The 23039-nt window shown below is 44.2% G+C and overlaps 1 protein-coding gene across 1 annotated transcript in view; it reads left to right on the forward strand.

Annotated features, from left to right (window-relative positions):
- The window catches only part of LOC138293608 (adhesive plaque matrix protein 2-like), a 562975-nt gene that overhangs the window by 326708 nt on the left and 213228 nt on the right, over positions 1-23039 (forward strand). The window contains exon 11 of the mRNA XM_069232882.1: positions 14612-14719. Coding sequence (XP_069088983.1) covers positions 14612-14719 — 108 coding nt within the window. The remainder of the gene's footprint in view (positions 1-14611; positions 14720-23039) is intronic.

Consider the following 23039-nt stretch of genomic DNA (forward strand, 5'->3'; position numbering starts at 1 on the left):
TCCTCCTTTTTGCCCTGGTCGCCCCCACAATTTTTGGACAGGTACTGGTGGTTACTGACTCTTGGTTGTGCCCTGGGTACTGCTTACCAGTCCCAGGGCCAGTGCTCTGTGTAAAGTGGATATGCAAATTAGGCTAATTATGATTGGCTAAGTCAACCTACCTATATGTCCCTAGTATATGGTAGGGCATGAAGGTTTATGGACCCCAGCTTAGGTAGTGCCCCCATAGGTGCACTGCTGAGGTGCCCAGTGTTATTTAAAAGGCAGCTTTAGCAAAACAAAAGGATGATGGACGGAGTGCTGAACAATGCAAACACTCACCCCCAGTCACAGATCTGGGCATAATCCATTGTTCTTTTGCTCACCATGCCACCCCAGTTTGGACCCAGCCATATGCAAATCAGTCTTGACCCTGTTCCTCATGGGAACAGTCCAGCCCGAACTGCCAAGCCAGCTCCTCACTGGACCAGAAACAAGCATCCTGGGACCGGTTTCAGGGTTTCACCCTTCATCAGCCAGGCTAGCTTGAATCTAGTGGCACAGTGAGCAAGGGACCCACGTCTGGGCATACCCTTCCCCGTTTTCAGCACACCGCCACCGGTGCTCATGATGGAACCGTTCAGACATGAGCACCGAAGGGGTTAACCTTTTGACTTCTGTGGATTCCCACTTTATCATTACTGAAACCTGGGGACCTTCTAGGGTGATCACCTGGCATGGAGGCAAACTTGGACAAGGCTGTAAAAAATTCAGGACAAAGGGTCAAAATTCAGGACATAAATTCAGGACGAAGGGTCAAAATTCAGGACAAAAGCTCAAGAACAAAAGTCAGTTTTACAGACACATCCAAAGAGAGGCCCTAATTCATTACGTTATTAGTGCATTTATTCACTATTTCCTAGATAGCACTATTTATTCTTCATGGTCTTTTTGTGAGTGCCTCCTGGGATGCTACATTCTGGTGGCACATTATGTCCTTGTTCAGTAGTAAATTGATGCCAATGAGCATAGTGTCAAGGCCATCACCCCTACCCAAATCTACCCAATCTTTCTTGGAGAGAAAACAATAGCAACATACTGGTTCTGTTTCTAAACATTTTAAATCCCATGGCAAACCGTTTGGGAAACATTAAGGTAAGCAAACGTGTACTAGTTTAAACACGTTGAACAAAAACATCTGACTCAACTCAAACTCCAGTGGACTTTAAACCTAAAACAATTTGGCCCATAGTTATACTTTTTTTGTGCCACATTTGCATAATTTTTTAACGCAAAAGCGGTGCAACTTACAAAATACAATTATATTTTGTAAGTTTGCGACGTTTATACATCAAACAATGACCCAAATGCGGCACAAAAAAAGTATAAATATGGGCCTTAGTAAGACAGAGCAGATGGTGGGGGCAACAGTCTCACACCTAATATTAGGATGTGAGGTACCCACAACTTATCTGTAGTCTCAAAGCACTAGAGTGTACATCCGGGACTCTACATTTATCTTAGACCTGGGAACCTGGACTACCAATCAAAGAAAATAAAAGAAGAGGATGAAATCTAGATCAGGTGGGAGATCCACGGCAACTTATTCAAAGAGTTCTTGCTAAGAACTGTGGGAGTAAGGAAGAGAAGAACAAGGTGGGACAATTCCTAACATCAGACAACATGGGTCCAGCAAGAGTATCAGAAAGTATTGCGTACCTGGGGAGTTGTCTCAACAGAGTGGATAGAAACAGAATAGTCACCGTCAAGTGGTTGAACAAGCAGCACCTACCCACCCTGGCAAACTCTTCTGGTGCAATGACCCGCTGTTTGTGCTTGTGAAGGGTGAGTGGGGGCAGACCTCTTGCAAGGTTGTGCTGGGTAATTGCCCACTCTGTCCATGTCTTAAAATGGTTTTGTAATTGAGCCAAGGCCAAACCAATGAGCTAGCTGATCCCTAGGTGTCAAAGTACACGTAGAAACGTTAAAATATTTGGGATGTAAATTGCACAAACACATGCAAGAACAAGAGAAAGATTTTAAAATGTAATTCGTTTTTCTTTAGCGTATGTTAGTGTTTTCCCTTTTATATACAATTTGACTTTAGATTGTACTTGGAACCAGATACCTTTTGAAACCTAGGTGATAATTTCTACCATTTCCCCACTGATTAGCACAATGGAAATATGGGCTGAGCGACATGGTCCCTCCGAGCCCAGTTGCTTTTTGGTCTTCTGTTCCGCTTTCTGTAATGGGCCACATGGCACTAGTGAAGATGGTGTGCTGCCCTTAATATTTTATTATTTTGCAAACCTGTCCCTGGTTATCCCTCATTTATTCTTCAGACACGCCCCACATCTGATTTGGTCTCTAGGGCACCGTCGGGTAGCTTTTCCCACTCTAAAGCTACCAGTGACTGCGGGTGGATTAGCCCTTCCTGACTTTAAAACGCAATTATTTAGCTGCACAAGTAAACAAGTGGATTCCTGGTTGTCTGGCTGCCCCCTGCATGAGATAGTTTTTTTTCATAAAGACTGTAAGGAGGGCTTACTGCACTACTCATTGTTTCCTATTGGCCAGCCTACTACAGGCCATCCGGGGTTATCCTTCACAGATTTCTCGGGCCTTTCCAGAACCCCGGAAACTGACCAACACAAAGAAACCCTACACTACATTTGCAAGGCCTTCCCATTCACACAAAACAGCTGCACTCAGGACAACTCTGTCAATTGCATGCTGCAGGTGTTTTAAAATTGGGGGATTTGTTTGTGGACGGCGAGCTACTAGATTTCAAAACCGTTGTGGCAGACTACAATATTCTCCTGGGTCCACTCCTTACTTACAATCATCTTAAACAACCATTAAATGCCCTATTTCATGTCTGCCACCTAGCACTAACCCCACACAAGATGTGACAAAAACTCCACACTATAGGAACTTGTGGTAAACTGATATGATGGGTTTACAGAACTTTCCTTCAACATGAAATTAAAGCTCTTCTCTCTATACTACCTGGGAGACTGATGTGGCCAAACCTCTGCAAGATACCGACTGGGCTAAAATACTGGAGTATCCCCACAAAGTATCCCATTGCTGCCACTTTAAGTACATTCAGAGAGCTTCCCTAGGAATGCATTCTGCCTATTTCTTGCCATTGGCTTCGTAACTCTCATTTCCTTGTTTGCGATTTGCTTGTTTTATTGGTTTTAGGCTATCCAGCAGGAGTTTGTCCCTACCCTTACCCAAACCTTATTTACAGTTTCCTCCTAAGTGCTCCCTTTCTGTAAAAATGCCTTTAAATCTTGTTCTTACCCCGTCACATTTGCTGTGCATTCAAAGAACAAGGTCAAATGTCAGGCTCTGTCTTCAGAGGGAGCTTGTTGTTTACTTTTCTTTCTCTGATTTCAAAGTGAGACGATTTATGTCACAATCTTGCTGGATACTGGTGATAGGAAAGATATTTTTACTATCACATGACAACATTTAAATGAACTGTGCAAGTATTTTGGAATATATCAGAATTAGGAGCACAAATGAAGCACATTTTTGTTAATTCTGAACTGTGTTTGAAACAAGTATGATTAAAACAAGTCATTATACTAGGTTATGCAATTTTCACATATCGTCTGTGCACTGTTGAGTATTGTTAGTAAAACGTTATGTCTGCAAAAATGTAATGGTCATTTCAATCATAAATGTGTAGTCTGTAATAGCAGTGCGCTACCACACCATGCATACTCCACTCTACGCCTGTCCACTCTATACCACTCCACACCACACCACACCACTGCACTCTACTCTGCGCTGCTCCACCTTATACCACTCTGTGCCTCTTCTCTTTTTGCCACTGCATTCTACTCCACTCTGAACCACTCCACTCTGAACCACTCCACTCTACGTCACTGCACTCTATGCCACTTCACGCTACTCCTCTCTACTCCATGCCAATACACTCTATGCCACTCTACATCACTGCGCTCTGCACCTTTCCATGCTACACCACTCTAGTCCACACCAATCTACTCTGCACAGCTCCACTCTACGCCACCCTGCAACACTGCATTATATGCCAATATATTCTATACCAATGCACTTTTCTCTGTAACATTCAACTCTATGCCCCTACACTCTAGGCCAATCCACTGTGCATCACTCTAATCTACTCTGCACCACTCTACACTACTCTACTCTGGACGACTCTATGCCACTCAACTCTACTCTGCACACTATGCCACTGCACTCTAAAGCACTCTATGCCACTGCAGTCTATGCCACTCTACTCTTCACCATTCAACTCTGCACCACTGCAATCTACTATGCACCACTGTAATCTATGCCTCTGCATTCTACAACACTGCATTGTAGGCCTCTGAATTCTGTGCTGCTGCACTCAATGCCACTGCACTCTATACCACTATATTCTGCAACACTCTACTTCAATGCACTCTACACCAGTGCACTCTATTGTATGCCTCTCCACTGTATGCTACTCTACACAACTCCACACTATGCCACTCCTAAACACAACACTCTCTGCCACTCCACATACTCCAATCCATTCTTCATCATTCCACTCTATGACACTCTGTGCCAATCTCCTCTATGCCACCAACTGATAGCCATGCTGAACAGCAGACACTCTAGTGTACAACATGGTTGTGTTTACGTTGTCAAAGCCAATAGCTCTTGCATAGATGAGACATATTGGCTTTGCCAATGCTTGTTAGTATTATGACAAGGGCCCTGGAACCACTGTGACTATGTAAGTCCTTATTTTAAACATGCATTACACACAGCATAATGTAGGCTGACACAAAATGCACGTATACTTTTAGGTTAACGATAAAAAGTGCTTCTAAAGTATGTATTTCAATAATATACAGATTACACCTAGTGCAAACAAAATGTCTTTGCCATCAGAAAGCTTCAAGTGACTCCATCAATTAAGCCAATACAGGTTTCCAAGCACCTTTGCATTTATAGATGTACCAGTTGCGCACATTTGCATTTCTTTTGGGAAGAAGGCACCTTGACAAGAAGGCCTGTTTCTTATCTTTCTGCCCCTCCCTCTAGATCAGGAACAGGAGACTCACTGCCCTTTTCTCCAGCTGGGGAAACTTTAATTGTCCTAATTACCTTTTGTCTTTAGTTGAAAAGCTACAATTGCAGATAAATGCATTCCGTTAACGCAAGCATCACGGACAATAGACGGTAGGACTAAATTACGGAGGGTCTGTGAAAACTACAGATGGGTGGTGAGTGATTGTTGGAATCCAGGGACCCCCCACTGAGTCATTACTGGAAGCCAGAGACCCCAGCCTAAACATTGTCAATGATTTGAACTGCAAAATAATTCACAAAAAAACATTATTTGATTTGCAAACAAATATAAATAAAAAAATAATAGGAAGGTTGGAGCTTTTCTAAATTCAATTGAAGCCACACATTATCCATACGATATTCTGTTTGATGCACCTGCACTGCTCCCACAAATGCCTCTGTGTATACTAATTTAAATTTTATTAATATGTTAATATTATTTAATTTTGAGCAGGCATGGACTTCCCTGAGGAGGTTTTGCGGAACCCCAGGGGTCCCCGGACCACAGGTTGGCAACCACTGCCCAAATGGAATGCATATATCAGGCTGTCAGTTTTTACACATTTAGCATCTTTTCATAGATACTGTAGGAAAGTCAAATATTATGCAGTGATGCTGGTTATGCTTCACTATGTAACACTCCCACAATACCCCAAAGATGGTCCATCAGATTCACAATAATAAACCTTTAGCTCAGTCCTGGTAGGGTGTCAATGAACAGTCAGGCTTTACTAGAGGAACATGTGTTAAGCATTTCAGAGTCCCAACATGGACAATAAGTAATTGACACAACTTATAAAAATCTGACACCAATTTATAAGGATAGAGCAGATTAGTATATAAATAGATATATTTAGACACCAAAATAAATCAAATCAGCTATGAATAACCATAGTTATGGATGTTAAAGCAGAAATAAAGTCAGTGTATTACAAGCTGTCAAATATCACCAATGTGGTCAATGGGAGCAGTCAATTATGACACTCTGGCCTGATTACGACCTTGGCGGATGGGCTACTGAGTCACAAAATTGACAGATATCCCGTCTGCTGGTTTACAAGTTCCATAAGATATTATGGAACTTGTATTACGGCGGACGGGTTATCTGTCACTTTTGTGACTCAGTAGCCAATCCACCAAGGTCGTAATCAGGCCCTCGGTCACTTGCGGGGTGGGCTTAGAGTAACCCATTCATTGGTAAGTTGTGTGGATTGCAAGACCAAGCTGCAACAGTCAGACCAATTTTACCTGGCTCTTGGGCCCGGGTGAAGAGGTGTCCTGGCTGTCCTTGGTGCTGAATGTGAGAGCTGTGGGTGCTGAAAAATGGTACTGGTGACACCCGGTCACTTGCAGGTCGAGTTTGTAGAAACCCACTGGGGGCCACCAACACGCCTTGGCAGTGGCAAAGTGGAGTAGAAGCTATCTACCTTTCCGAAGGTCCAGTGTAAAACGGTAGCTGACAAACGGTTTCTGACAAAAATGGTCTGGACTCCTTTTTGGCTCACAAAGCATTCCCTCTTGCTGTGGTCCAGGTCAAGCTGCAGTCAAGCTGTACCAGGAGGTTGCCACAGGTTCAAGGTATCACGCCTTTTGTTAGTGCAGGTCTCTGTTGTCATCAATGCAGGTCTTCTCTTGCATCTTATCACAAGTTGTTACAGAGCTGGGGTTCTGGAGACAGGGTAGCCCCTTAAACTAGGTATAAGGATGTTAAGGGTGTGGGTGCAAGTAGCCAATGGGATACTAGCCCAAGCAGCTAATCTACCTCGGAGGTGACCACATCCAGTGGGCTGTGGCTCCTTTTCTACCCAGAACCCCCTATTCTGCCTCTTTCCAAAATGGCAGAATTCTTCTTCGACTGTATAGACCATGCCGCCCACCCTAGAGGTTTGGCTAGCCTTCTGGGAGTGTTTGCCTCCTGACTAACTAATTTTCCTGCCTGTCTGGGTGCAAATGTGCCTGGGGACATGGGGACAGCTTTGTCCTCTGCTGGGAGACATCCTGCTTGCATATCAGAACAATGTGCCCTTTGAAACTCACCGCCTTGATGTGGCACTTCACTAGCCTTTCTGGGAGGGGGAGAGAGTGTGACCTCCTTTCCATCCAGACCATTGTCCTGACTCCTGGGAGTGTTTGCACCACTGCCCGGGGAGTCAGAATTCTGCCTTGGTTGCAGCAGCTGTGGGCTGGAAGCCAGAGCACAGGAAAACTGTAGTAACTCAGTGGGCAACATCTAAGGTTGCTGTCTGGGTCCATGACACATCGTTCTCAACATGAGATTCCTATCAAGGTTGAGAAGGCACATTTTCTGATACAAACATAACCCACTTTGGCCGTACCATAATGGAGCTGGCGACTTTGGGTTTGGCTGGGTGCCAACCCATGTAATCCTATGAACCATTGTTTAGTGGAAAAGGCTACTATAGGGACATATAGGCTCACACTTATGTGTCCACACCTTTAAAATAACACACCGTACCTCCTGGGCTCTGAAGGCTTACCTTAGGGGTGACTGAAATATATATTAGTGGCAGTGCGGGGTGTGCCACACATGGTGTGGGCACAGTCGAGTTTGAGCATTTTGCACTGCTCCTGCAGTCTGCAATAGCAGGCCTGCTCTTAGAAGTAAACTTGGGTCACTTGGCACAAACAGAGCTTCAGGCCCTGTGGGCCCCTTTAACACCTATGCCCTGGATTCCACAGGTATCATCTACTAGGGACTTATATGGGGGTTAAAGGGCTTGCCAATTGAGGACACCAATTCACAGTTACCAATTTAGGAAACAAGCGCTTGCATTGGGGCCTTGTTAGCAGGCTCCAGTACACATTCAGAGTCATAACTACCAGCATCTAGAGCGAAAAGTGTGGGGTGACCATCCAAAAAGGGCACTTTCCTGCAGATATCTACTGCAGTTGACTGGGTCTGTAAATGAGGGTCTCTGTTTAATTCATCATATTTGCACAGCCTGCAGTTATTTTTATTGTCATATTTGTTATTTCCATAGTGCTATCACCAAAAAGTCAACGTTTTCTTTTACATTTGTTCTTTCTCACTCTCAGATTGTCCTCTTTGCCCTTGTAAGTTTTAGAGGAGAGGAAATATTCCAGATTATGCTACAAATTGTTAAGTGTTCTTCCTTTGTTGTGACTGGGGGTTTCTATAGCCTAAGGTGGAATAACCTGTGAGCTGTAATATTATTTCTACAGTGAATACATTCTGCTGAAGGGCAAAATTGACTATCAGGTCCTATTCTTTGGCAGCAGGTGTTGATAAGTGCATTCTCTTGTTGGATGTAATTACACTTGCCATTGCCATGAGTAATGTGGACTGTGCAACTCAGATGCTCTTACTGCCCAGCTCCACAGTATTGTACATACACACCTCACACATTTTAAAAATGTTTGTGAAGCACACAGTGGTAAGCCATCCAGGTCCAACCAGCAAAGTGTCCTTCAATACCTGGAGCAAAAGCAAAGAAAAATTATTCAAAAATTAAGACATGTAGGCATGCTTTGTCTTAAGAACCCTATAAATATCTACATCAGTGCCCATAAGACACTCAGTTGCCCTACCTTCATCACTTTGAAAATCAAGTAATGGAGAGAATCTCTAGGGAGGAAGAGGTAAACTACTCTACCAAGCCAATTAATGTACAATACGTACTCAATTAGTGAGGCAGTGTTATGAATGGACTACAATAGGACCCAAAACAGACACAGCTGACTGACTTTACATATTTTCTATAAACCATCTGTGGGAGATTCAGATTAGACCATACCTTTTCAGGTAAACTTCTCATAGAACAGTGCCAAATAGTCTTAAGCTACTTGTTAGCGGGGACATGTCTGCTCTCTCTCTATCCTCGTTACGTTGGATGACTGTCATCAACCAAAAACTCAACCTGCCCAACACAGAATTTTTCATGATCAATGGGATTGCATTCGAATTCAAGACCAGGCATAGCTCTACAGCATAAATCCTGTGCCTTAATCTGTTAAGTACCATACTATATTTATATGTGGAAATCTAACCATCATAGTGATGGATCCCCAGCCCTGTCAACAATTGGCAGATATCCAAAGGCTCAGATGCCATTTGCATTGAGAGGTGGGGTAATCCACTAGTGCCCGTGAGAAATCCACAGGTAGATACTGTATCCACCAGAAAAATCGTTAGCGGAGGTAAGTAACTTGTTCTTCTGATGGATACATCTACTTGTGGATTCCTCACCTTTTGAATTCTCCCAATGCACCAGCTTTCAATGGAAATCTTTCTTTCTAGCTCTCCACGAGGATGTCACAATAGTACGGCTCTGTTCACGACTCGTCTGATGTCATCGCAGCCATAAGATGTCCTCACCGGCGTGCCTACGTAGGTTTAACCTACTTTTATTTACCACGCCTTCGAGGCAAACAGGTGAATACCAACATAACAAGCACAACATGTGCAAACTCAATACAAGAAAATATATATATATATATATATATATATATATATATATATATATATACATTCATTTTGAAAATAAATACATTTCCAGAAATGCAAAACTATACACAACTATATATACAAATATATATACAACTAATATCATTCTTGGTATAATCAGACGTGCAACAGGGAGGCAGATAGGATAGAAAGTACCCTTCAAAAATTGTCTTTAAAGACCAGGCCCTTATTAAGAGTTTGGCGGGCGCCCAACAAACTCTTTGGGTCGGAGAACTGCTGCTCTGGTTTTCTGCCTGCTGGCCCTATTATGACTTTTTTGCTCAGCCAGCTGGTGGAAACAGCGTTTCCGCCCCCTGGCCCAGCAGGAAACTCACCACAACATTGATGCCGGCTCGTAATTGAGCCGCTGCAATGTTGCGTTGCGTCAGGTGCAACAGCTCTGTTGCGCTTTTCACTGCCCGTAATTTCCAGGATCGCCAGACTCGTAATGAGTATCCTAGTATTTGAAATATGTTTATAAATAACTTTTTGAGAATGGTGAGGGAGCTGGAACCACAATGCCATACCAAAGGTTCTACCCAAACATGATTGAAGTTGTGGACAACATCCACAAAGAGATGATCTCCACAAAACAGAATATAGACAAATTAATGGTTTCCAAGATTAGATATTATGATATACACAACTCTAAAAGAATAACATATGCCCCTGAATGAACCATCCCTCACACCCATAGTTTGTGATAATGCTGAATGTGCTTCATGAGACATCTACAACATCTACAACAGTGAACTTCTAAAGGTGCCTTGACTATTGACAATACCTGTTAGTGGCAATGGATCAATGATTCAGGGTCCACAAGGAGATCAGATATAATCCACAGTAGCTCCAACAATGCCACCCCATCCCTTGTGTAAATGTTAGCAGCATGTGCCATTCAAAGCAGATTATAAACGGACTATGGACTGCCATTCAGTGATGTCAGATTCACATCGTTCCTCTAACATGTAAGTGTGAACCACAGGACGCTGGAATTGTCTCTAAAAAAGGGCACAGTTGAGTGTTCCATGTCAACAGGCATGGAAGTGGTACGAAGAGGAAGGTCAAGCACGATGCTGAGAAACAATTTATCATCTCAGGTTCTTGGAGATGTTTTACACATATCTCAGCTCCTACAGACCAACTACTCACAGGTTTTGGCAGTCACGATAACATCCATGACAATACCTCAGCGTTATTAAACACAATTCGACAAGTCAGCTACCAAGTTACAAGTTGCTGACAGGCTAATAACTTATAGGTAATGTTACAGAAAGAGACTTAATAGGATTTGGCATACCTACCAGCCTCAGTTTATGCTTATGCAGAATACTGATTTATAGTGTCCTCAGGAATAACTATAGAACAAAGACAACTTAACATGACATACATTTAAACAAAAGCAGGTGGTACACCGCAAGGAGAACAAATCATTAAATATGGTGAACAAGCCGTCCAATACTCCGGTAGCAAAGATGAGACAAATCCTCCATGTGATTATTTTAATTCCACACAATCCATAGTCCATAGTTAGTAATACGGTCCGAGCGACCGTTGTATTATGTAGAGGTCGGGCCGGTAGAAGTGAAACACCGGTCCCGATGCTTAGTACTGTATTACTAACTATGGACTCCAACTGACTTCCTTGGTCTACTTTTTTGGATCTGTTGACTTTCTTACAATATAACGGTCGCTCGGACCGTGTTACCAGTGACGGATTCTGATAAATTTTCATTATCTAAAATTTTTGGCAATTTTCTTCTTGCCTGACTACTGTTGATCTCTATGACTGACTGGATATCATCCTGCCCTGAAGAAGCCCCTTTGTTGATGGGCGAAACGCGTTGGCTGTTATTTTTCTGTACCACGTGCTGCAATAAGAACATGATAATTGTGTGGAATTAAAATAATCACATGGAGGATTTGTCTTGTCTTTGCTGCTGGAGTATTGGACTGCTTGTTCACTATATTTAATGATTTGTTCTCCTTGCGGTGCACCACCTGCTTTTGTTTAATTTTAGGGCCTTGGTTGCCCATAGGGCCCTCTATGCAGCAGGGGCCTTGGTGGAGCTGCACGCCATTTGATACTAGAAGTAATTACTCCCTCATTTAACACTGGGATAATCAGTACTCGTAGGGATTCTGTGCGTTACCCATGAGCGTGCTGCATGGTCTTTCTGAAATGACATACATTTACCTGTAAAATGATCAAATCAATGCAGTATACTATAAATAGAATGTTAACTAGAACTATTCTATTTAGGAGAATGATTCATGTTTTATGACTGATTGTTGCAGTATCAGTGGTTGGTCATCAGTAGTTCTAGACTTACTACTGTTTTGCAGTAGTACTTTAGAAGTACAGTTTGTGAATAGCATTTTGTAGGACTATTGTAGTACTTCAAAAGTACTACAAAGTACAGTATGTGAATCACGTCCTCCGGGTGTAAGTTACTACTAAAAACTGTAAAAGTCCAGCACTAGATCTGGCCAACCACTGGTACTGAAACACCCTCCCACAGAAAATAATGAAGGTCGGGACTTTAAATAAAATCACAAAGGAAACCTGTTGACGTGCAAGTTAGTCTTAAATTCTAACTCAAAGGGCAAGTCAACGACAAGGATCGGGAGCGGTGTAGTCCTAATACAGACCTTGGTAGTCCCTGACTGGAACTGTCACTCTTTCTAATTCATTCTAATTCTGACATTCTCATAAGATTGACGGACAAAGATTCTTGTTTTAATGCTTTGCATAAAGAATTAATAGGCAGGTTATAATAAAGTTGCCATGAGCAAGTTTAGAAGCAAAGCATATAAATCGTAAGTACAAAGAAATCAGTACAGTTCTAAATAAAATCTGGCATAGATTCACCTTCTAAGGTGATGAAAAAGGGGTCTTTCTGGTTACAGATAGCCACATACTTTAATAGGGATTCAAACAAAGACTTTCAGAATTCTGTGGTAGTACATGGTTCTCAGGGTTTGCACCAATAGGGAAGACCTATAAGAAAGATAATACCTCAGAATATGTTCAAGGATTCGCCCAGGATAGTAATACGTTGAGATTCAGTCATCCACACAGTTTTGGCTGATCAGTTCAATAAAAACATTGTTCTGGCATGAGCCTGGGTCAGTGAGAAGTGTCCTTGTTTTGGTATAGTGAGAAAACCTTTCTGAGAACACTCTCTGCTTACTCAAGCAAACATTGGAGATAATTTATTTAGAACACAAATCAGCAATAGTCATCACCTGATACTTTGTCACCTTGAGGCAAGATGGAGGATACTGTAAACACAATCTAATGTTAGCAGAAGCTCAGTTCATAATGCTCTTTATTGACAGAAAATCATCTCCCACAGAAATTATGTTAAATTTCATTAATTTACTTAAAATATTCAAACATATAAATACAATTAATTTAATGGAAAAGAAATACATAAATAGTACGTGTATTACTTACATATAAAATATTTTAACAACCATTAATTTAAATATCAATGGTTTGTTTTTAATAAAAATATAAATAAATTAGTGGTTATATATTATATCCTGAAATTAATGGTGACCTCAGAGGAGTGGACTCCTCATGGACAGGGAAACGAGGCAGTGGAGAGGAATATTCACTTGTCTGTTTCAGAGGAAGAAAGTATCCAAAGGTTATCCCAAGAGAGACTTAGACCATCCTCCAGTAAGAGAAAGGGAACTCACAATAATCACAAATAACTGACTCAGGGGGTCATTATGGCCCCAGCGTTCGGTGTAAATGTGACAGTAGTACCGCCAACAGGCTGGCGGTACATACCACCACATTATGACATTGGATGGTTGGCTGTAGCCAACCCGCCAATATACCCCATGGACCGCCATGGCGATAGCAGCCGCCGGGCTGGAGATAACAATCACCAACCTGGCGGCCGCTACTGTACCGGCGGCGGCATTTCAACCCTGCCTACCACCATGGTTTTTGTGGCATTCGTAAAGGCAGGAAAAACATGGCGGTAGGCCCTACCAGTGACAGGGAATTCCTTTCCTGTCACTGGTAGGAGGCCCACCGACCCCCTTACACTCCCCAGACACCCCACTCCCTCTCCATCCACACCCCCCTTCCATACCCCCCATACACCCACACTAGCAGGCACACACCACACATTCAGACACTCACTCACACATTCATAAATGCATGCATTCATTCATTCATGCACGCATCCGTACACACATTCATACTGACACGCAGACACGCATTCACATTTCCATACATACTTGCATTCTCACACATGAACACACACACGCAAACAACATTACACACACATTCGCATTCACGCACACACTCCCACATTCATGCACACACCCCCACCCACACACACAAAACAACCCCACCCCCCCTCCCCTGTCAGAAACCCGAATACCTGCGTCCAGGGGCTCTTCTGGCAGGGGATGGGATGGGGCGCTGCTACCGCCAGCAGCGCCCACCAGCAGAACACCGTCAGGCCGTATCATGTGTCATGATACGGCTGGCGGTGGTCTACTGGCATGGTGCTGCTGGTGGTAGCAGTGCTACCTTAACACCGTCCGCCAGCATGGCCACAGCCAGATTTCCGCCCTTTTTGTGGCCAAAATCCGGCTGTGGTCATATTTGGGCTGACGGATGTTAGCCACATCGAGGGTCTTTTGGCGGCCGTGGCCGCGGCGGTAGGGGACTCTTACCGCCAATGTTGTAATGTGCCCCTCAGTGTCTTGTCTGCTTTGCCTTTGTGGGAAGTCACAAGCCCTCCTCTACGCTGCACTTTCACACGTTAGATAGAATGAGGTTGTAAAATAAGCAGATTGAAGCTGTGTTTCGTTATATGGTTGTATATTATTTTAGAGGCATCCCAGAGAAAGGGTTCTACACTGCATTTCTGTCATCTCTGCTTCCCTAACAAACTAAATCAAAATGTTCCTTCTGTTCTTTCTTTTTCCTCTCCCCCAGATTTACGTCACACAAAGTTCAATATCAAGAATTGTTTCTTATGAGAACGTTTATGCATTTTTACATAATTTTTCTAGCTTTGGCCATCTCTTCCTCATGCAACACCTACAGCTGCACGAATGGCTATTGCTCATTTGGCGAATGCGTCTGTAAAACCGGGTTCAAAGGATCACCCTGCATTCCAGGTGAGAAACATCTGTTATTTTAAAATAAAACTTTTTTTTTTTTTTTTTTTTGGGGGACCTGGAAAGCGTTGTTGTGCATTTATTTACATAGATACATATGTGTCTGGTTTGTACTCGGGGCAATTTGGTGAACGTTGTGAGTTAATCTTAGAGACCTAAGTGCCTATACTAACCCTTATTTAACTTCCTCTACTTGGTGTTTTTTTGGCGAGGCCTTTTCACCGTTTCACTCAGACAGTTATCCAAGTAATATTTATAAAACATCTCAGAGCTCTCTGAAGTGAGAATTCTATGGAACAAGAAATTAAGGGCCCGATTATGAGGCTGGCAGTCCTAAAACTGGCAGACTCATCTTGGTGGTTGGACCGCCGCGGCTGTGGCAGTCCGACTGTCACATTACGAGACTGGGGGCAGACCCACCAACCTACTGAAGTCTCCGCCAGGATCAGTGATATCGACAGGCTGACAGCGATCCTGGATGTAATCTGCCAGGGCGACTCTGAACTCAGCGTTGCCCTTCTGATTACAATCTTGTTCTCCGCCAGCCTTCTCAATGGCGGTATGAGCGCCATCAAAAGGCTGGCGAAGAACAAGTGCAGGGGCCACAGAGGGGCCCTTGCACTGCCCAAGTAAAACTCTGAATCAGGCCCCAAGTCTTTGGAAATTTCTTTAGGATAGATTTTTTTTAACAATCTTAGCTTTTCAACAGTTGTTTTAGTGCATGAGCTACAGGCATGATCATTTTCTTTCAAGCATATTCATATTTCACAGCATTGCTGATGTAGACATTTCTTTGGGCATGTGTTATGGTCCATAATTTCCCCTGGCTCCTAATTGGACCCTGATGAACTCCATCCTCAACTGTTTTTGAATGTTGCTATAGGGCAGGGTTATCCCCTGGTTCGTGCTATGTGTTGTTATTAACTAAGGACTACCTAGAGCATGTGTTCTTGTTTTTTGCCAGGATTCATGTTGAACTGTTCCATCAAGCAATACAAAGTAACTATTTCACATGCCTCTACCCCCCTCTTTATGGTCGGTACCTCGCACATCCACAAAGTCAGAGCATGACTGCATGAGTCTATTTGAGGCTGCTTTTTCCCCTAACTCTGCGATACCATTGTGCGAGCAAAGATAGGAGAATCATAAAGTAGAGTTGAGTGAGAGGGGATTGGGTGGAGGCCAAGAGCATAGACCAGAAGTTAGGGGCTGGAGTACGGGTGGAAGGGACAGAGAGCAAGCCATGTTTTTGTTCTTGGGATTTCCAGGGGCGCATCAGACTGATTATACATGAAGTACTATGTACTGTTGTTGTGGTCCTCATTCTCTGTGAAGCGTAGGAGTATGATATCCTAAGCTTGGACCTTTACAATCCTAAATGTGTTCCCCTTCAGCTGTCTAGCCAGAGAGACTCTACTTCCAGACCTGCTCACTTTAGGACCTCTGCTCTTCATTTTTTAAATGGGGTACTTTTGTAGTCTTCCATTGCATGATAATGCATCTTCAGGCAAGTATTAGTGCTAGGTTTATAAATCTTGTAGTGTTTTTGGCCTTTAATGGCCTGCCCATAAGGCCTAGGAAGGTGTGTTTGGGTGACATTATTTGCCCTGCCGTATTTGTTATTTCTCGCCAGTATTCTATCATTACTTTTCAGGACCATAGCATGGGAAGAAGGTCCGTCTCCTCAGTTCTGCACTGCAGGCACTCTGCCTCCTGATATTGTTGGACTTCTCAGCTGTCTTTGACACAGTTGACCATTCAGCCCTCATACACACCCTGGACTCTCAAGTAAGATTCACCAGCAATGTCCTTCACTGGTTCTTCTCCTACTTGCGCAACAGAAACCAGTTAGTTCACATGGGCACATCCTGGTTACAAAATAAACATTGTCACCTGACATCTTCCACCAATCCATGGAGGCACTTGGTACTCTACTCAAAGATAAAAACATCAAGATTCACCATTACAATGAAAGTCTCCTCTGCTTCAGTGCCTTAACAATAAACAATATACAACAAACCTGGCTCAATGACCTGAACCTTGATGGCTTAGAACCACAACTTATACTGAATTTCAAGTCACTTGGATTTATCCTGGACATCAGTCTCACCCTCAAGGAACACATTGCTAAAAAAAAGATGGCTGGTACCAGCTCTCTCTTCTAAACAAACGCCAAAGCAACTGCAAATCTGGTGTGCAAGCAATCGTACACTCACATCTTGATGTTGGTAATGCTCTAATTCATGGCTTCCAAGACTCCTCACTGGCACCCCTAAGGACATCCTACATGAAGTGCCATGTCTCATCGAGGGCCTAAAGACATATAGGGGGTTGTTACAACTTTGGAGGAGGTGTTAATCCGTCCCAAAAGTGACAGTAAAGTGACGGATATACCACCAGCCGTATTACGAGTCCATTATATCCTATGGAACTCGTAATACGGCTGGTGGTATATCCGTCACTTTACCGTCACTTTTGGGACGGATTAACACCTCCTCCAAAGTTGTAATAACCCCCATAATCATGTCACCCACATCCTGATGGAACTCTCCTTGCTGGCCAGCACCCTCTTCAAAGCTACAGACAACATCTTCCAAACAATTAGGATCAGCACCCCTGTTTATCATGCAGACAAGCGCGCCATCAAGAGTGCATCTCAGTACACCTGCAGCCAGGACACCACTATGCTGCAGACAGAAAAGCAAAAAATTAAAAACAAGACATTAGGAGGGTCATTCTGACCCTGGCGGGCGGCGGGAACCGCCAAATGGCCGCTCCGCGGTCAGAAGACCGCGGATGCCATTCTGGCTTTCCCGCTGGGCCGGCGGGCGACTGCCAAAAGGCCGCCCGCTGGCCCAGCGGGAAAGACCCAGCAACGATGAAGCCGGCTCCGAATGGAGCCGGCGGAGTTGCTGGGGTGCGACGGGTGCAGTGGCACCCGTCGCGATTTTCAGTGTCTGCAAAGCAGACACTGAAAATCTTTATGGGGCCCTGTTAGGGGGCCCCTGCACTGCCCATGCCTGTGGCATGGGCAGTGCAGGGGCCCCCAGGGGCCCCACGACACCCGTTCCCGCCATCCTGTTCCTGGCGGGTTTTACCGCCAGGAACAGGATGGCGGGAAGGGGGTTATGGAGATTCAGCCCATGCAGGGGAAATCCGGCAGGAAACCGCCGGATTGCCTTTTCTGACCGCGGCTTTAACGCCACGGTCAGAATGGGCTTGGAAGCACCGCCAGCCTGTTGGCGGTGCTTCCGTGGTCGTTGACCCTGGCGGTCAGAATGACCCCCTAGGTATTTTCTATCTTTGCACCTACGATCTGTGACAACATAAGGACTGCCCCAACGTTACTCCAATTTAGGAAATAGTTGGAAGATTGACCTCTTCATGAACACTATATCACAATACATTAATCATCCTCCTCAATCCAGTTCCATCTCCTTTTACTAGTTCATGCTTGTTTTTTACCTTGTACAGCGCTCCACTGTCTTTTGGCTTGGTTTGGCTATAGAAATACTGTATGAATACATATATTCATATATTTACAGAACCGTACATAAATATGTACTAAACACACAGTCAAGGTGACACCTCTTTTCTACTTTGCTCATGCTTGTTTAACTGTAGGTGTGAGCCAGATGTCTTGCTAGTAACATGTTAAAGCTCAGCACTCACCCAGGTGGAGAAGGTTGCCTCTTGACATAGTCATAGTAGGTGTCCTTCATCACCAATATTGAGACCAACAAACATACAACCTGATGCCACCTGTTAGGCCTGACAGCCATAACATGGTCAAACTTTCTGCCTGTCTTCCTCCCATTTTTGCTGATTTCTTTCTGTTGTCCTCAGGCCTTTAAGTACTTTACTACTGCTGATCAGTGCTAAAATGCATATACTCTCTCCCCTCAACATGGTTTGATTGATAGATCCACAATTAGCCTATTCAATTTCCTTATAAGTCTCTAGTAGATTGCACTGCATGTGCCCAGGGCCTATAAATTAAATGCTACTAGGAGACTGCAGCACTGCTTGTGCCACCCACCCAAGTAGCCCTTAAACATGTCTCAGGCCTGCCATTGCACACCCATAAGGTTGGCATTAGGTAGCCCATAGGGCAGGGTGTCATTTAATTAAAAGGCAGGACATATATTTTTACATGTCCTGGTAGTGAAAAACTCTCAAATTTTCACTGCTGTGAGGCCTACCCTTCTCATAATTTAGCACTGGGGATTTCTTATTATGCTTAATAAGCTGTAATTCCTAATTGAGAAGGTATAGATATGTCATGTTTAGTACCTGTGGAATTGTAATAATACATTTTCTTTAATGGTAAAGTCAGATTTGTTGTTACAGTTTTGAAAATGCCACCTTTAGAAGGTTGGCATTTCCCTGCTCTTAGTCCTGTGTGCCTGCAGCCTGTCTCCAATACCTGTCTAGACTTTGTGAATTCTCTAGACAGCCACACACATAGAGAGCTTAGGTGTGAATGATGGGCCATCAACATCCTGATGGTCCTCCTGGCAGGGTGGGAGGGAGGAGTTGATTCTTACACCTGAATAGGCAGTGGCTTGCTTGAAAAGGGCTGCATGACCCCCTGTAGTGAGTCTGGAGCCAGAGAAGGAAGAAAACATGTGCTTTCCAGCTGTCACCAGTATGTGCTTCTGATTCCTCTGTGTGTTCCACTTTCTCACCAAGTGCTTCTTTCCCACCCCCTTCCGTGATGCGCTCACCCTCATGTGCTTCTCCACCGATATTTCTTGCCCATGTGCTTATTCCCGAGGTACTTCTTGCCCGTTTGCTTCCCCCCTGCACTCCGCATTCCCCTCTCTTTATGTCCTTTGCTTCAACCCACACCCTCTATGTTGGTTCCCCCAACAGTGCCCCCATCTTGTGAACCCCCAGCAGAGCCCTCTGTGATAGTTCCCCCACAGCACTCGCCCATGTTGCTTCTACCTGCCCCCCATGTTGCTTTTAATTGAACCACTTTAGAAAAATACATTTTCAAGTGTTTTTTTTTTCTTTATGATTTACCTTGAGAGCACAGCTTTCACCAGAATACAATGTGAGAAACACCAAGAGAGAAGCTATGGCTCTGCCCAGTTATATGAGCCATGTTTGCTGGATTTGATTAGGTGTGTTTCCCGTCAAAAAGTGCTTCTACTGCACTCCTATTGGCTGTTGGAGGGTTTCCCTTTGCCTAACAGAACCATTGCATCAAAACGTGATGATGCAGAGGCGTTCATTGGCTGAAAACGCTTTCCCATACCCATGTTCCATGAGCCTGCAGTATCATAGCAAGTAAAAGCATCATAATACCATAAGTATCAATACCTGTAGCCTGACATTGTCATCAAGATGTAGCTGCCACCTCATGGAGAAGAGTTACTGTATAATGTAGGTACTGGTAGTTTCAGCTTCTCTTGGATGCGATCACCTGAGGGCCTTCATTGGCCATTGTTTCTGAGGGCAGATCCATTTATATGGGAGTGTGCCAATCACATCTTTTTTAGGTTTTGCCTCTGCAGTGCATGTGCTGTGATGCAAGATTTATTGTTTACAATTAAGTGGGCTTATAACCCGTCCACAGCATACCATTAGTTGTTTTTGTTGTCACTCTCATTTGCAATCTTTCGATTGCTTAGCTCGCGTAGGCTTCCCTACCTTTCTTGTTAATGAAAATGGAATCTATAAAGTGCACGTCTTGGCGCTAGATGACCAGCTTAACAGAGAGTTGTAAACTGTATCACTAGACCCCTATGCTTGTTTAAAAAGCCAGGTCTTCAAGATTATTTTAAAGGACAGGATATCGGCAGAGATCAAATAGTGTTCAGCAGAAGGTTCCAACTGGTAAAAGCTGTGACCCAAAAGCTGCAGCCTCCAGAGATACACCACATCTAGATCTGGGTACAACTAACAAATTAAAGCCAGCATCTTAGATTACATGGTGGAGTTTATCTCTTAACTTTACCTGAGATGAAATCCGGAGATAAGTTTAAGCTGTATTCTTTGTTTAACTGGAAGCCAATGAAGTTATTTTAACAGAGGAGTGGCATGTGAGTGTGTAGGCATCCTAAAAACCAACCTTGCCACATCATTTTGACACTTGAAGTTGATATGGCAAAGCCTCCGGTAAACTGGCGTAGATTGCATTCACATAGTCCAATCTAGACAAACTTGCTTCAAATGTGAAAAAGGCCACTGCTTTCTTCAACATTCTCAACACAAATGAGCATTTGTATACCACTGAGTTTACGTGGGACTGCACTGTAAGACACCAATCTGTCAGCAGTCCAAGGCTTTTAACTACCATTGAAATATGAAGGAATGTGCCCAAATCGTCAGGCCAGTAACATGCTCCAGGACTGGAAATTATTGTGTTAGCTCTTATGTGGAGCATGGACCAAGTATATGTGCTTTTCCTCGTTTTTGTTCTTCATCGTCTTTTTGTAACACACAATGGGCATGCAATATGATTTCCTACTTTTAACATAGGCATATGGCTTCCTATTTATGGTACTTTCCCCCTATCCACAATCTCTAGTGATGCTTTAGTTACTTACACCCACAACTGTACTACTCTAATCCACTCTGTGCTGCTCCATCCTATGCTGCTCCAATCTACGCTGTTCCACTAACTTTTAGCCATGCTGAACAGCAACCACAATATGGCTAAAAGACATTAGCAAGGCCAAAAGCTCTGCTACAGGTGAGGCCCATTGGCTTTGCCAATGCTGTTATATTTAGGTTATTTCTGTTTTTGGTCCCTGTCATATGGCCAGTGTTAACAGCAGAAGATCATTTCACAGATACAGAAATGAAAATTCTGCTGCTTCAACTCATTGGCAGCCATTAGAAAGAAGGGATAAAACGCATGTATATTTTTCTTTATATAGAAAGTGTTTCTTCTTGAAGAGCTGCCAGTCCTTCAGTATATAGAACTGTGCTACCTTCCACTTGATGAGGGGTGTACGAGTGCTGAGAATCTCATCTTTTTAAAAGAGAATTAACATAAAACATGTAGGTACAGCATCCATTTTAGGATATCCTCATTCCTCACTCCTCATCAATCAATAAATCAATCAATCAGTATTTGTGAAGCGCGGCTACTCATCCATAAAGGTCTCAAGGCACTGAGGGGAGGGGCCTCATCTGAAGAGCCACATTTTGAGGTTATTCCTGAAGATGGTGAGTGACGGGCTTTGTCTGAGGTGCAAGGGGAGGTTGTTGCAGTTCTTCGCTGCAGTGTCGGTAAAAGATCGTCCTCCTGCAGTGGTTTTGCGGATGTGAGGGATGGTGGCCAGGGCCATCTGGGTGGAGTGGAGGGACCTGGCAGGGGCGTGGAAGGAGACGCGGCGGTTCAGTTAGGCTGGTCCTGCGTTGTGTATGGTCTTCTATGTGTGGGTGAGAAGCTTGAAGGCAATTCGCTTCTCGACTGGTAGCCAGTGGAGGGTCCTCAGGTGTTGGGAGATGTGTTCTTGGCGAGGGAGGTCCAGAATGAGTCTGGCAGCGGCGTTCTGGATGAGTTGAAGTTTTTTAATGGTCCTAGTTGAAGTGCTGGCATTGAGGGTGTTGCCGTAGTTGAGCTTGCTCGTGACTAGGGCATGGGTGACTGTCCTGCGACAGTCTGCTGGGATCCATCTAAAGATCTTCCGGATGTTTGCGAAGTGTGGGCCAGCAGGAGGAGGTGACAGAGTTTACCTGTCAGGTCATGGATAGGGAGGAGTCGAGGATGATTCCTGAGTTGCGGGCGTGCTCGGTCGGTGCAGCTGGGGTGCTAAGGGATGTGGGCCACGAGGAGTTGCGCCCAAGCTGAGGTGGCGTTTCCGAAGATGATGAGCTCCGTCTTGTCGGAGTTGAGCTTGAGGCCGCTTTCTCTCATCCAGGTGGCGATGGCTTCCATTCCTGCGTGAAACTTCCTTTTGAACGCGTCCAGGTCTTCGGTGAGGGAAATGATGAGTTGTGTGTCTTCGGCATATGACAAGATGTTCATACCGTGGCTCCTGACAATGGCAGCAAGAGAGGCCATGTATACTTTGAACAGTGTAGGACTCAGTGAGGATCCTTGAGGGACTCTGCAGTTGACTCCTGTGGGTCTGGAGGTATAGGGCGGGAGTCTGACCCTCTATGTCCTCCTGGAGAGGAAGGAGTGGATCCATTCCAGGGCTTTTCTGCAGATTGCTATGTTGTGGAGTCTGGTGCACAGGGTGCTGTGGAAGACCATGTCGAAAGCTGCTGAGAGGTCGAGGAGTATGAGTGCTGCTGTGTGGCTGCGGTCTCAGAATAATCAGATGTCATTGGTGGCTGCCAGGAGTGTTGTATCTGT

The sequence above is a fragment of the Pleurodeles waltl genome, chromosome 4_2 (assembly GCF_031143425.1).
Source record: "Pleurodeles waltl isolate 20211129_DDA chromosome 4_2, aPleWal1.hap1.20221129, whole genome shotgun sequence".
NCBI lineage: Eukaryota > Metazoa > Chordata > Amphibia > Caudata > Salamandridae > Pleurodeles > Pleurodeles waltl.